Genomic DNA, 15,832 nt, shown 5'->3' with positions numbered 1-15,832 from the left:
TCACCTCTTCCCACAGATTCAATAACCTAGCTGGGCCGCCTTCTGCCCCCAAATGCTGCTAAGGGCATGGAATCATATGCAGTTCTGCCTTTTAGAAGTCTGGAACATTCTGCATTGTGGAGTACATAGGGCAAGGCTCAGATAGAGAAAGAGTCATGGGCCCAAAAGGAGTTGCAGCTTGCAAGGAAAAAATGGCCACTGGTCAGTCCAGTTAGATACAGTTGTCCAGAGCTGCCCAGCTAGAAATTGGATAGATTAGGATCTGAGCCTCCAGTGACATTGTCCCCCAGCCTGGCTTCTCTGCTTCCCTGGTCCACAAGCATCCTCCACCTTCCTCTGTCACCGTCCTGCCCCTGGAGCATCTGAGGTGCCCAGAAGGCAGAAGGCACTCTGGGGCTTCATGAGTATAAGCTTTAGTTCTGGGCTGGCAGTCACAGGCTGACCCTCAGGCCAACAGGTGCCTTCCCCTGAGCAAAAGATCTGGTCTCCAGCCCTACCTGAGTCCACCATCTCCCTACAGTCTCAGAAGTCCCAAGCTGAGGACCTGGACTCAAAAGCGCAGGCCCTGGAACAGAGGGTTGCACAGAGGGAGCGCAAGGCCACCCAGGCTACAGGACCCCTGCAGGCTATGGCCCAGGTGTCACTGCAGAAGACAGAGCCCTTCAAACAGGTCAGAATTTGCCTTTTGAATCTGGCACCTGGAAGAGGGAGGGGCTACCCCAAGGGAACCCTGGGCTGATCTGGGGGGCAGGGGCAAAGACAGAGAGTAACTCTTCCATGTCTCCGGGACCTCCCTCAAACTGTCAGAGAACTTCAGAGGCAGCCAAGCCAAGGGAGGAGAGTCTTGTTCTTAAGAAGAGAGCAAAGGGATGAGAGGGTGGACAGACAGACAGACAGACAGATGCGTGATGGAGGCCATATCCCCGCACCCTCCCTCAGGGTCATCCACAACTGGCTCTTACTCTTCTTTCCCCTTCTGGCCTTAGCTCAGACACCCTATGCTCAGTGACGCCCACTCTGAACAGCCCATGGGAGTCAGTGCTAAACCACACAGCCTGGTGTTCAGCCTTGGAGAGACAGCACTAGATTGGAGGCGGGCCCTCTAGGAGAATGGCAATTTAACGCAAGTCAGGGGTCTCCAGCATAGTAATGTACATGAAATTCCTTTAAAGTAATCGTGTCAGAGCATTTTATTGGGAATAATTCCAGACTTAAGAAAAGGCTCCAATAAAAGCACTCAGAGCTCTCACACCCTTCCCACAAGGCCACCTTAAGTTGTCATTGTACCCACCACAGGGAAAGTACCAAGTGCAAAAGGCCACCATGTGACACCGTTCAGGGACCCAACCTGCAGACCTGGTCCACACCCTACATCCAGGGTGAGGAGGCTAGGAAGTGAGGCACCCTCCCCAGGCCCCTCTGAGGGAAGGGCCTATGAAGGCCAGACCTCCATGGGCAGATGCCCTGCCCCCGAGAGTCCCCCGTCACCCCATCCTCCTTCCCACCCAGCCTCGGAGTAAAATTGAGGCAGGTTTGTGGCTCTTCAAGCCCATTCTGTTTATTTGCAGTGAAACATACAAGTCACCAGTTTTTCATCTGCAAACGTTTTAATGATTAGGGCTGAGCATACATCTTGGGATCTGAGCTGCATTTAAATAAATATTTACGTCTAGAAAGAAAATACAACAGAACATAAACTGTGCTTTTAAGTATCCGTGCGCCTAAGTCCTGTCTCCCCGCCCCACCCTGATACAGCTTTATTTTTGAGCTGTAAAAACACACTTTAGAATGCGATCTTTATAGTGTGGCATTTAGGTAATAAAAATAAACTCCCACCGCAAAGAACAAATTACCCAGTTTAAAGTGTGCAGTCCAGTGGCATTTCGCACATTCACAGTGTTGTATGACCCCTCCCTCTGTCTAGTTCCAGAACATTTTCACTGCTCTGCACAGAAGCCCACAGCACCAGGCAGCAGCTCCCACTCCCCCTGCCCCTGCCCTTCCCACTTTTGTTGGACATTTCTCACAAGCAGGCAGATAACCAGGTGACCTTTTGCACTGGACTTCTTTCCCCTATCACAATGTTTTCAGGGTTCACCTATCAGCATGAGTTAGTATTTTGTTCCTTTTTGATTTATTTATTTTTATTTTATGTGTATGAGTGTTTTGGTAAGTGTGCTCATGCATGCAATGCCTATGGAGGCCAGAAGAGGGTGTCAGATCCCCTGGAACTGGAGTTACAGATGGTTGTTAGCTGCCATGTGGGTGCTGGGAACCGAACCCAGGTCCTCCATGAGAGCAGCTAGTGCCCTTAATTGCTGAGCCATCTCTCCAGTTCCTACTTTGTTCCTTTTTATGACTGGATAATAGTCCATTACATGGACTAATCATGCTTGATTTTTTTAGAACATGTATTTAGTATGTATTCGTATGTGTATGTATATGCATGTGTATGTGCGTGTGTCATGGTATATTTGTGAAAATCAGAGGACAACTTGTAGAGTCACTTCTCTCCTTCTGCCATGTGGGTCCTGAGGCTTGAACTCAGGTTGTCAGGCTTGGCAGCAGGCACCTCTACCCACTGAGCCATCTGGGTGGCCTGAGCCATGCTTTCTTTACAGAGGACAACTTAGAGGAGTCAGTTTTCCCTTTCCACCATGTGAGTCTCAGGGATGGAACTCGGGTCATCAGGCTGGGTAGAAGCACCTTTACCCACTGAACCATCCTACTGACCTGAGTTGGTTTTTTTTAAAATTATATTAGCATATATCAATTATACATAATAGTGGGTTTCATTATGACATCTTCCTACATGTATGTAATGTATTTCCGTTATATTTACCCACTGTTACGCTCCCGTATTCCTTTCCGCCCCTGCTGATCCCTTTTCTTTTCCCAACCAGTTCTTTCTACTTTTGTGTCTTTTTTGGTAGTCCAGTGAGTTTCATCAAGGCCACTTATAGCAGCACAGAGGAGGGTTTGTTTACAGGGGCATGAGCTCTGGAGCAGGGACTACACCACTGAAGAAAATCTCTCCCCTTCCCCCATCAATCATTAACTATAAATCCTTAGGAAGGGTTGGGACCCCTCCCTTCTCTATGACAGGATGCTGACAGGTCCAGTCCTGTGCCGATTATCACAGTCGCTATGAGTTCAAGACTGCAGTGCCACATCATGCCCGGGAGTCACGTTCCACAGGCTTCCCACCCTTCCTCTGACTCTTACATCCTTTCTGTTCCCTTATCGGTCCCCAGTTCTTTGTGTATCTAGTCATGTCTCGTGGTGTGGAGAGCTGTTTAATAAACAAATCAGCCCTTTCCCAGTCACAGACTGACTTCCACGTCGGGAACAGAAGTGTACAGTCATTCCTTCCTCCTTTGGTTCCTGAGTTCTGGTCATCTCCAAGTTTCTGAGAATGGGGTGTTCTTGGGAGAGATTCAGGGCTTGGCATTCATAGAATCAGATCAGTCGATCCCTGTCAGTCTGGAGCCCCCTGACCTGCCTCTAGGCTCCATCGGTCCCTCTTCTTCCTACTACAGCTGCACCGGGAAGCCACAGCTGCCTTGACCCAGGCTTCTTCAGCTGTCCAGGCTGCCACAGTGACCATCGCAGGAGCCAAGACTCTACTAGCTGACCTGGAGGGTATGTGTGTCCTGCTGAGCCCTGTGCTCTGGGATGCACAGGCCCTGACACCCACCCAACTTGCCTCAGCTAGGCATGCCTGGTTACAGGGAACAGCATCCAGTTATGTGGGCTTAAGCCAGATGGACCAGTCCCTCTGCCTCTTAGGACCTCCCATGCTGCATCTCTTTCTGTCTCACATGCTACTCACTGGATACTGACCCCTCTGGACATCCCAGTACCATCAGACGAAGTACAGAGCCCATCAGGATCAGATGGGAAGAGAGTTTGTTGTCATCTACAGGGCAGGGGTGAGGCTCAGTCGTAGAGTACTTGCCTAGCATGCATGAGGCCCTATCTTAGATGTCCACTACCACATAAACTAGGCATGGTAGTACAAGCATATAATCCCAGCACTTGGAAGTTCAAGGTTATCCTCAGCTATATAGTGAGTTTGAGGCCAGCCTGGGCTACATGAGACACAGTCTTAAAAAAAAAAAAAGGCAAAATAAACAACAAAAATTTTACTGGGTGGTGGCTCACACCTGTAACCCCAGTACTAGGGAGGCTGAGGTAGGAAGATTGCCTGAAATTTGAGGCCAGCCTGGGCTACATAGTGAGTTCTAAGCTAACCTGGGCTATAGAATGAGCCCTGTCTCAAAAACCCTAAAATGAAACAAAACTATGTGTTACAGAGTCTTTCTTTAGAAGAGGGGTGGGCTCCGATGCCTCATTAGGTCTCTGGAGCTTTAAGAAAATGAAGCTAGGCATTTTACTGATGGATAGACAGAGAAATAAATCACTTACCCAGCCCTGGCTCAGGTCTGAACATTATATAGTTTCCCACTCAGGGGCCGCTGTGTGACTGGTTTCTGTCATATTCTCTTTGCTCCAGGAGAAGCCTTTTGTGGCTCTTTATCTCAAGGCCCTAAGTCAGGAGCCAGACCTCTGCTCCACTCTATCCAGAGCCTTCCTTCCAGCCCTGCTGGGTGTACCTTAGTGATGTAGCTCCACCCACTGCAGCAATGTATATCACTCAGAGCTTCCTGTTCTCTAGTTTCCCCACACTGGGCCCAGCTTGCCGCCCTGGGTTTGCCATTCTCCACAGTGAATTGCTCACAACCTCCCAGGTGTCGTTCTCTCCTTGTTGATGGTTCTGAGAACAAGACCTTGCCTGTACTAGGTGGAAATCTGGTCCTCTGATCCTGCTCCTTACCTCACACAAAGACTAACCTCCACCCTCAATCCTGTGCTTTCATTCCATTGCCAGCACCGTCCAGAGACACCGTCTTCAGCCCGCATGACTTTAACCATTTAGACACCATAATAGCATACGCTTCTTTGAATTCTCTGAGCCCGATGTCTCGCTTGTCCAAGGGCTCGGGGCTGGTCAAGCATCTGCAGTGGTCACCTAGCAGGGTCTCCTGTGAGCCCATTCCTCCTGACACGGCTTTGGCTGGTTTGCAGGAATGAAACCCAGGTTTCCTCGACTCAAGGAACAGACAGCGCTTCAGAGGAAAGCAGGCATCGTGGGGGACAGGCTCCTGGTGGACATAAAAAGGAAGACCAGACAGGCAGAGAGGATGCTGGGAAATGCAGCATCTCTCTCCTCCAGTGCCAGGAAGAAGAGCAAAGAAACAGAGGTGTTGGCCAAGGACAATGCCAAGGTCAGGTTCAGGACAGCAATCCTGTGACACTGGCCTCCCTGCCCTTGGTGCCATATCCTTATTCATTAACTGCTGTGGGCCCCTGGGTGAGCTCACTGATTCCTCACGAAACAGCATCATTTTTGACCCCTGTGGGACATTCCAGGACCTGAGGCTGAACCAAGTCACATGACCAGGACTCATCTGGCCTTACTGGGCTGTTACCTAAACCTCTGATTTCATTTTATTTGCTTTATTTATTTAGTTAGTTAGGTTTTTGTTTTTTCGTTTTTTTTTGTTTTTTTTTTTTTTTTTTTTTTTTTTGAGACAGGGTCTCCCTATGGCCCCAGCTGGTCTGAAACTCACAGAGCAGGCTGGCCTTGAACTCACAGAGATCCACCTGCCTCTGCCTCCCAAGTGCTGGAACTAAAGGCATGCGCCACCATGCCTGGCTGCCTTTATGTTTTTTAAATAGCTTCATGTATCCCAGGCTGATCTTGAATTCACTATTTAGCTAAGGACGACCTTGAATTTTTGACCTTCCTGGCTCCACTTCCCAAGTGCTGGGATTGAAGGTGTGCACCACCATACCTGGTTTATCCCATGCTGGGGATGAACTCAGGGTTTCATGCATGCTAGGCAAACACTCAGCCAACACCCCCAGCCTCTGGGTTTTTCTTTAATTGGATCCAAATTCTAACTAGTGTGTGGTGCTAACTTGTGGCTCACACCCCAGGTGAACTCTTTTCATGGATGCCTATTATTTCCAAAAGGGCTGGCAGACATGAACTAGGAGCCCCCCAGGCTCACTTTCCCCTCCTGCCACTCAGACTTCTGTCAGCTCCTTCCCTTCCTGTGCTTTTCCCTCCATTTGTAAAGTAGCTCTTTTAAGGAGGAATGAGTAGTTGTAGTAATTTGCACTGGAAATGTATCCTACCTCCATTCTGTGTTTGTTGGATGTGGGAATGAATGAGTGAATGTTCTAGTTTTTGAAGCAGACTTCTTGGCATCATGTCATCATAACTGTGGCCCAAGCCAGACCTGGTGCTGTCAGCCTATGGTGGTTACTCAAGAGGCTGAGGCAGGAGGATGGCAAATTCAAGGCCAGCCTGGACAACTTAGTGAGACTCTGCTAACAACAAAAAGTAAAAGCTGGGCTGGGGCTGCAGCTCAGTTGTAGAGTGCTTGCCTAGCGAGGCTCTGGGTTCCATGCTCAAACAACAAAAACCCCTCTTGTCCAAAGACTTAATCTATTCCCCCTCTTCTCGGCCCCTGCTCTCCTGCAGCTCGCCAAGGCCTTGCTGACGGAGGGGAAGCAGGGGCACCGTCGTGCCAGCAGACTCGCCAGCCAGACACAGGCCACGCTCCGACAGGCCTCTCGGCTGGTGCTCTCCTCAGAAGCCCAAAAACGGGAGCTGGAGGAAGCTGAACAGGTGGGTGTGCCCAGCCCTCATGGCCATTCTTTCTGTGTCCAGCAGCCCCAGGGAGCCACTAAGCTGTCTCTTCCTCCCAAGGTGGCCGCTGGGCTTAGCACTGTAGAGCAACAGATCCAGGAATCACGTGTCTCTCTGGAGAAGGATGTCAGGGCCCTGTCTGAGCTGCTGGCCAAGCTGGGTAAGGAGACCCAGTGAGCCCCTGAGGGTGCAGTCCTGGGACTTGTTCCTCTTTGTCCTTGTCTGCATGGCTCCCACATCCTGTGGCCCATCACAGGCCCTGTATAGGGCAGTGTGGGTGTCTGGAAGTGATTCACTTGAGTCACCTCTGTGCCTCCAGGGGCCTGTAGTCTGGTGTGGGTTGGGGGAAACAGGAAACTCACCACATTCAGGGACACCTCTGGGTACCCCATGCATGAGTTGGTGCTCAGTGGTGGAAAGTTAGGAAGGAGACAGAATGACCGAAAATCAAGGGAAAGGGAAGGAAAAGGAAAAGTAGGCCGGGGGTGGTGGCGCACGCCTTTAGTCCCAGCACTCGGGAGGCATAGGCAGGTGGATCTCTATGAGCTCAAGGCCAGCCTGTTCTCCATTACAAATCCAGGTCACCTGGGGCTACAGGGCAAGAGGACCAGAGTTCAAGTCCTAACACCCATATCAGGCAGTTGATAACTGCCCATAACTCCAATTCCAGAGGATCCAGCACCCCTTCTGGTCTCTGTGGCGATCCATAGACACATACACATAAATAAAATATCAAATAAATCTTTAAAAAGAATAGCTGGGCATAGTGGTGGACACCTCTAATCTTAGCACTCAGGAGACAGAGGGAGACATATCTCTGTGAGACAGAGGCCAGCTTGGTCTACATAGTACGTTCCAGGCCCTCTGGGGCTATAGGGAGACCCTGTCTCAAAAAGTAAAAAAAGGGTGTGGGGGGAGATAAAATTCTGACAGGCTTTAGTAAGGAGGCCTTATGGATAAAGAGCTAGTACTCATTCATACTTGGAGGAGAAAGAGAGAGGGAGAGGGAGAGAGAGAGAGAGAGAGAGAGAGAGAGAGAGAGAGAGAGAGAATGAATGATTTACTTTGCCTTGTGGTTTCAGAGGATATGGTCCATGGTCCCTTGGCCCTGCTGCTTTGAGTCTTTGGCAGCTCAGTTCTTTGGGGTAGGAGCACCTGGTGGAGGAGGCTTTCTTACATGGCAGCCAGAAACAGGAAGGAGCAGAGCTGTTAATATCCCCATCAGGCCATGTCCACAGTGGCCAGCTTCCTTCCATCAGGCCCCACATCACCTTCCACATCATCTCCACATCACCTTCCAGTCATGCTAGGACCAAGCTCTCCACATGTGGCCCTTGTCATTGAACATATTTACATTGTTCTACCTCCATCACCATCATCCATCTCTAGAACTCTCTCATCTTCCCAAAGAGAAACTCTGGCTCATAAAACACTGGCTCCTCATCGCCCTCCTCCAGCCACGGCCTCTTTTCTGTGGCTTTGATTTCTCTAGGTGACTCTAGGTATTTTCCCTTTAACAATTTTTATTTATCTGTATGTGAAGGCACATGAACACATGTGGAGGCCAGAGGTTGACATCACATGTCTACCTCTATCCCTCTTCACCTTATCTATTTTTGTCTTTAATTAATTAATTAATTTTTGAGATAATATCTCACTATGTAGCCCTGGCTGGCCACGAATTCACTATGAAGAGCAGGCTGGCCTCAAACTCACAGAGATCCACCTGCCTCTGCCTCCCAAATACTGGGATTAAAGGTGTGGGTCACCATGCCTGACTCATAATTTTTTACATTTATTTATTGTGTATGTGTGTGTACATGCACCTGATACAGCACACATATGGATGTCAGAGAACAATTTGTATGAGTCGGTCCTCTCCTTCTGCCATGTGGAATCGAACTCAGATCATCAGGCTAGGAGGCAAGCCCCCCTACTTACTGAGTGGCCCTCCACCTTATTTTTTGAGACAAGGTCTCTCACTGAACCTGGAACTCACTGATTTGGCTTGACTGACTGACCAGTAAGCCCTCAAAGACCCTCCTGTTTTCTGTCAACGCATAGTGCTGAGGCTACAGATGCAGGCCATCACACCTGGCTTTTACCTGATTGCTGGTGATCTGAACTCAGGTTCCCATGCTAGCACAGCAAGCACTTTACTGACTGAGCCATGTCCCTAGCTCCTTTTGCCCCCTTTTTGCGGCTCCTTTCACTTTGTATAGTGTCTTTGAGGCTGACCTAGGCTTCACATTGTACTTTGTGTTGTCATTATGAATCACAGGACAGACTACCATGCTCTGTCATGTTTGGACACCTAGCCCACACATGACCTTACAGGACTCTTATACACCTTTTTGTGCAATGACAGTTATTTCCCTGCCCCTTTGAGGAAACTGAGGCAAAAAGGGCTTAGATAAGCCCAGGATCCCACAGCCTATCGGTGGGGCATCATGTGGCTCTGACTGGCCCTACATGCCCATGGTCATCTATACTTAACACCTGACAGGAAACAAATACTTTGCAAGGCTGAGCCACTTCTGCCCTGTTGTCATGGGCATTCACTCATCAAGGCTGTGCCAGCACTATGTGTGACCTAGGATTGTGGGAATGAACACCAGGCCCCTGGGCCTTGCCCCTGGGAATCCCAAGGTGCCTTGGTGTGGCTGTAACCTGATTCAGAGTCTCCTCAAAAGCCATGCTGCTTGGACATTTTTGTGGACAGTGGGGTCTCTTGAGATCTTTGCTAGGGGTGGCTTAGGCCAGCAGGGTCTCAGTATTAGACAGGCTTTGTTTTTATTTTTGTTTCTGATTTTTTGTTGTTGGAGACAAGATGTCCCTGTAGCCCCAGTTGGCCTGGAACTTGGTATGTAGACTAGGGCTGGCCTCAATCTCAGAGATCTGCCTGCCTCTGCCTCCCAAGTGCTGCGTTTAAAGGTATATGCCACCATGCCAAGATAGATAGATTTTGTTGCTGTGACAAATACTGAGAGAAACAATTAGAAACAAGGAAAGACAAGGGACTGAGAACATAGCTCAGTTGGTAGAGTGCTTGCCTAGCATGCACAAAGCCCCAGCACTACATAAACACATATCTATAATCCCAGCACTAGGGAGGTGGAGGCAGAAGGATCAGAAATTCAAGGTCATCCCTGGCTACATATCAAATTTGAGGCTAGTTTGGGATACAGGAGACCCTGTCTCAAAAAAGAAAGAGAAGGAAAGATAAATGTTGGCTTACAATTTCAGAGGCATCAGGGTATGGTTGGCTAGCTGCCTTGTTCCTGAGCCTTGGGTAAGTGGAGCATCATGGTCCAAGGGTGTGGCAGGGCAAAGTTACATACTTCAGGGAGGCTAGGAAGCAGAGAGGCAGAGAAGGGGCCTGGGACAAGATGTAGTCCCTAAAGGCACACCTTCCAAAAGCCAACCTCCTCCAGCTCAGCCCCACATCAGAAAGCAAGGACTCCATCCACCAATGAATCCATTGATGAGGTCTAGCTCCCAGCTAGAGCTTTACCTCCTGAGCTGTTTGGGGGATTCTTCATACCCATATAACAGCCCTTCTCTGGCTCTTCTTGCCTTCTGACCAGAGTTTCTTGCCTGGGAAATTCAGGGCCTTGGAGAAAGGCTAATCCGGTGAGATTGGAAGCCACTTGGGGCTTACTCCCTATCACCCTCCCACCTGATTGAGCTCCATCTTTCTGTTGAATGTCACATTTGATGACAGTGTCAAAGATTGGATGGATGGTAGCGGGCAGTCACACATCGTATTCCAGTGTGAGCACCTGGCCCTGCTCTGACTCTGGGGAAGGTTCAGGGAAGTTCAAGTCAAGGGGAGGAAAGGATTTATGTGGCTGACACTTCCAGGTCACAGTCCATCATTGGGGGAAGTCAGGGCAGGAACTCAAACAGGAGCTTGAAGCAGAAACCATGGAGGAGCATTGCTTATTGGCTTGCTCACAGGGTCAGGCTTAGCTAACTTTCTCCAAGACCACCAGCCCAGGGAATGGTGTTACCTACAGTGGGCTGGGCCCTCCTACATCAATTAACAATCAAAACAATCCCCCACAGACAAGCCCACAGACCAGTCTGATCTAGGAAATTCCTCATAGGAGGCTGCTTCTCTCAGGTGACTCTAAGCTGTGTCAAGTCGGCAGTTAAGGCAAACTAGGACAGAAGTCCTAAACCCCAAGAGGTAGAGTGAATTCACACAGTGGGCAGGATGAGAATCCTGCTCCCTGCCTTCCAAGCCTACAGCCCCTTCCTGCCCCATCTGCCATCCTGGCCATATCTGTCTGAAACTAGACACTCTGTAATCTCCCCTATGAGCCCACTTACCGGCACATAGGTGGTGTCTACAAATGTGTGCTCATGTTTGAACTGGTACACATCCTGTGGTCTCTGTCACACAATTTTGTAGATGAGGGAACAGGGATTTAGGTGGGGACTCACTGAGGCCTTTTAAAAATTTATTTTTATTTATGTGTATATGTGTCTGTGTGTGTATGCCTGCCACATGTGTGTGAATGCTCACAGAGGCCAGAGGAAGGTGTCGGATCCTCTTGGAACTGGAGTTACAGGCAGTTGTGAGCCTCCCAGTGTGGGTGCTGGGAACCAAACTCAGGTCCTTTGGAAGAGCAGCAAGGGCTCTTAACCGCTGGGGCATCTCTCCAGCCTGGAGGTCATTTTTAAAAAATAACAACAGCAGCCGGGCATGGTGGCGTGCGCCTTTAATCCCAGCACTTGAGAGGCAGAAGCAGGCCAATCTCTGAGTTCAAGGCCAGCCTGGTCTACATAGTGAGTTCCAGGACAGCTGGGGTTACAGGGAGACCCTGTCTCAAAGAGACCAAAAAATAAATAAAATAACAATAGCAATAACCATGCATTATAGTGATCATTTGGCCAAAGCCCTCAGGAGGGCATTTCCAAACACTGCATGTGAGTCCCATGGGATGGACACTCAGACCTTTACCCTCTCTTTCATTCCCCTCTCCCCCAGTCCGCTTTCCCAATGGGTTATGGACAGACCAACTCTTAGAGGTCTGATCTGGGTTGGGTTCCCAGGTTCTGCAGGTAGCTGGCTCTTGCTGAGGCTGTCTGTGCCCCTTTACAGGATCCCTGGACACCCACCGAGTCCCTGCCCAGATCTTAAATGAGACCCAGCAGGCACTAGAAGGCTTGAGACTGCAGCTGGGCTCACGGGGGGTTCTGCAGCGCAAACTGAGGCAGCTGGAGCAGGAGTCCACCCAGCAGGAGCTGCAGATACAGAACTTTGAGAGCGACCTCGTCGAGATCCGTGCGGACAAGCAGAACTTGGAGGCCATTCTGCGAAGCCTCCCTGAGCACTGTGCCAGCTAGACCTCAGCACAAGCCCCCCACCTGCTGTTTCCTGCCCAACCCAAACAGAAGTCCCAGATCTGGCTACTGAATGCTCACGCTCCCTTGCCAGTGTGTCCACACATACTTTCCCCCCATGGCAGGAGTGAGTACACACTCTCAGCTCCACAGGTGGCCCTATGTGAAGCTCTCAGTGTGTGCTCCCTACACATGCATCAGCACACACCCCCCAGCATCAGAAATATACATGGCCACACTTGTACATCTGTGGGCACAAGTATGTGGGCACATGTATGTGTGGGCACATGTATGCATGGGCACATGTATACGCAATGTACATGTGTGTTCAGGCCCATCTGTGCATGCACACACAGGGTAGTCTCCAGCTGTAAAGAGGCAGCCATGGGCTTGAGCACCCTCTGCATGTTGGCTGAGTCCTGTTATAAAAAATTCCCTGTAGTGTTAACATTACTACAACCCTCACTCTGGCCGAAGCGGAGCTGGTACAGGAGAAGCTGAGCAGTCATCTACAGACATCTGGAGTAGTCACAGAGCTGTTCCTGACCCTGCTCTATCTCCCCCCTCGCACTGGTCACCCAGCTTCTCTAAGAACTGAAGGATCAGGCTGACCAAGAACTGAGGATTCTCAGAAGTGGCATCTGAGGCCACGGTGTGGCCCACTAGGCCCACAGGATGAGGCACAGATGTCATTGTCTTTTGTAGACACTTCCGTCTCAGGATCTGGATGGTCTGCAGCAATCTCTTCGAGGGAAGTGCCAGCCCCCTTTCATCCCTGGATCTACCTGAAGAACCAGGCCCTTCCGTGTCTGGATCATGAGGCCTCAAACAGGTCACTGGGAACATCCCTTTGTGCCCCTGCTGACCCGATTCTTTGATTGACACTTTCTGAACCGGCCCTGTGGCCCCACCTTTCACAAGGGATGCCACAGGGGTGTGGAAGCCTGGCTGTCATTCCAGGCCTCCTGCCTGGGGAATCCCCTGTGGCCAAGCTCATGGTGGCTTCTGCCCAGGACTCCCTGGCCTTTCCTCCTGGTGTTTCTCCTCTCTCTATCTGAGCCCTCTTCCAGCACAGCAGGGCCTTGCCACCAGGATGACAGCCATCTTTGCAGCCCTGTTCCTTCCCTGAGTCCCAGGGGAATGGTGGCAAGTGAACTGATTCTGAGTATGAGAAAATAAAGGGCCCTTTTCTGAGCTAAGTGTTGTGTCTTTGATCCTCTGTTGCTGGTGGGCACCCAGGGCCTGCTGTGGAGGCACGTGGGGCACCTCTTGTAGATAGCCCAGCAAGTAGACAGACCAGATGTCTGTGAACCCACACAAAGGAAGGAAAGTGGCAAAGCTGGGCTCATGCAATGTCGGGGTCTTCCATGGTGGGCTTTGCAGGGGCCCTGTGATCACAGACACCGTGTTTCTCTCAGATCTGTTGAACTTGTTGGGCAAAGGCAAAAGGTCAAGGAAGTTTGAGATGTGGGGTGCAGAAAAGCGCTCAGCTGACTTCTGGCTCAGGGTGGAGACACCAAGGTAGGAAACAGCCTTAAACAGTACAGTAGCTCCACAAGGGGAGGAAGGGACACAACGGGGAGGAGGGTTTGGGCCTGGGTTGGAAGGGTGAAAAAAAGAGAGAAGGGAATGTTTCAGACAAGAGGGTGGCTGGCAGCCAATGTTACAGGGTGGAGGGCTGGTCAGCAGAGGTCATTGAAAACCCAGGTTGAAGGGCAAAATCATACACTCAAGGCTTTTGGCCACAAGGCCAAAAGGATTCTGGGATTAGCATCAGAAAAAAAGAGGTCATTGGACGGGTCTCCCGGAACCTGGGCTGGGAAAGGCTACCAGAGTTTGGGAAAGCCTGGGGCCTGGAGCGAGCCCGAGGCTGCTGTGATGAACCACTTCTGTCTTTGCCTTGGTCCCCACTCTGTGCTCTCACACTGCTTAAGTCTTTTCCTTTTTGCATTACAGCTTTTATCGTCTATTTATTTATTATTATTATTTTTAAATATTTTATTTATTTTTATTTTATGTGTATGCGTGTATTGCCTACATGTAGGTAAGTGCACCCGTGTCATGCAATGCTCGTGGAGGTCGGAAGAGGCTGTCAGAGCCCTGGGACTGGAGTTACGGACAGTTGCTAGCTGCCATGTGGGTGCTTGGATTTGAACCTGAGTCTTCTGTAAGAACAACCAGTGTTCTTAACTACTGAGCCATCTCTCTAGCCCCTTATTATTTTTATTTTATGTGTATGAGTATATTGCCTGCATGTGTGTAAGTGCACTCATATTGTGCAACGCCTGTAGAGGTCAGAAGGCATTGGATGCCCTGGAACTTGTGTTATGGATGGTTGTTAGCCACCATATGGGTGCTGGGAATCAAACCCAGGTCCTCTGCGACAGCAGCCAGTGCTCTTAACCACTGAGCCATCTCTCCAGCCCCAAGGATGTTTTTAATTATTTTGTTTATGTCTTTTTGAGACAGAGTTTCTCCCTGTAACCCCAATTGGCCTGGAACTTACTATGTAGAGCAGGCTTACCTCCATCTCACAGAGATTTGCCTGCCTCTGCTTCCTGAAGGCTGGGATTAGAGGCATTCACCACTGCGCCTGACTTACTTATTTTTATTATGTATATGAGTGTTTTGCCTACATGTATGTAAGTGCACCTTTGTTGTGTAATGCCTGCTGAGGAGAGAAGAGGCTGTCAGATTCCCTGGAACTAGAGTTACAGGCAGTTGTTAGCTGCCACGTGGGTGCTAGAACCAAACCCAGGTCCTCTCTAAGAGAAACCAGTGCTCTTAATCACTGAGCCATCTGTCCAGCCCCATAACAAGGATCTTTGGTCTAAGGCTTTGTGATGAGAAATGGTCTGTGCCTCCCTCTTCCAGTAGTAGGGGACAGTGTTCAGAAGAGAGATGTGCTCCTCCGCAAAGAGCCTTGAAATCAAGGCAAATGTAAACTTGATGCGGTGGGTGCTTAAGGCGAGTGGGACTGACTTGGTGGGTTTCTAGGATGGGTGTAGAAAGGCTGGAGTCAGGGAATTTGGTGATTGGGATATGGTATGTGTGGTGCCAAGGAAATAGGGTTCTAAAAAAGAACTCTGGGACAGGATCTGATGTTCCACTGTCCTCAACCCAGTTTCCCCAGTGACAGATGTTCAACCTCTACCCACTCTAGCCATGGTGCTCAGAAAAACCCAGTCTCCGCATCCCTGGTGGGTGGAGAGCAGGCTTCTTCTCCATTCCTGGATGACAAAACTCAGGCCTGCCATGTGACTCAGACCGTGTGGTCATTCCTGGTGTGTGCAGAGCCACTCACAGGCCCAGAGGTGGGGCTGCTTGTGGCTGGGTGGAATGCAACAGCTGCTGAACATCTGGCTAGCAATGCAGCCAGCAGCTGAACAGTGGAACTTGGGGTGGCCCCTGCCCTGTCCAATGACTGGCTAGAGCCAGCCAGCCCAACTGGCTAGAGCAATTGGCTGCCTGAGACTTGACCAATTAGGAGCTGCATTGAGTGGGGTGTTCTGAGTCCATTACCTGCCTGGACTTTTGGATAGAACACTGCCCCCCCATCCAGGATTTGAATTCCCAAACCCTTCTCAGCCTCAGCTTTTTTCTCTGCTTAAACCGTGCAGAAAGCAGTCAAAGTTAAAGCATTACTGCTCTTGTTTCCTGTATTCTGAAGTTTAGGGGGCTTGGGCCAAGTGCCCAAATTCAAACTTTAGTAGTGAATGAATGGGCAGAGGGGAATAACCCAGGAGCTTGGTTAGAATG

The 15,832-nt window shown here is 50.0% G+C and overlaps 1 protein-coding gene across 1 annotated transcript in view; it reads left to right on the top strand.

Annotated features, from left to right (window-relative positions):
* Lamc3 (laminin subunit gamma 3) overlaps positions 1 to 13,272 on the top strand; it is a 65,536-nt gene extending 52,264 nt beyond the window's left edge. The window contains exons 23-28 of the mRNA XM_008825696.2: positions 521 to 670; positions 3,540 to 3,642; positions 5,089 to 5,288; positions 6,554 to 6,700; positions 6,782 to 6,881; positions 11,832 to 13,272. Coding sequence (XP_008823918.1) covers positions 521 to 670; positions 3,540 to 3,642; positions 5,089 to 5,288; positions 6,554 to 6,700; positions 6,782 to 6,881; positions 11,832 to 12,076 — 945 coding nt within the window. The 3' untranslated portion in view covers positions 12,077 to 13,272. The remainder of the gene's footprint in view (positions 1 to 520; positions 671 to 3,539; positions 3,643 to 5,088; positions 5,289 to 6,553; positions 6,701 to 6,781; positions 6,882 to 11,831) is intronic.
* The last annotated feature ends 2,560 nt before the right edge of the window (positions 13,273 to 15,832 follow it).

Source organism: Nannospalax galili, unplaced genomic scaffold (genome assembly GCF_000622305.1).
Source record: "Nannospalax galili isolate Female #2095 unplaced genomic scaffold, S.galili_v1.0 scaffold290, whole genome shotgun sequence".
Taxonomy (NCBI): domain Eukaryota; kingdom Metazoa; phylum Chordata; class Mammalia; order Rodentia; family Spalacidae; genus Nannospalax; species Nannospalax galili.
The sequence above is the reverse complement of the archived record's forward strand: the minus strand, read 5'-3'. Positions and strand labels throughout refer to the sequence as shown.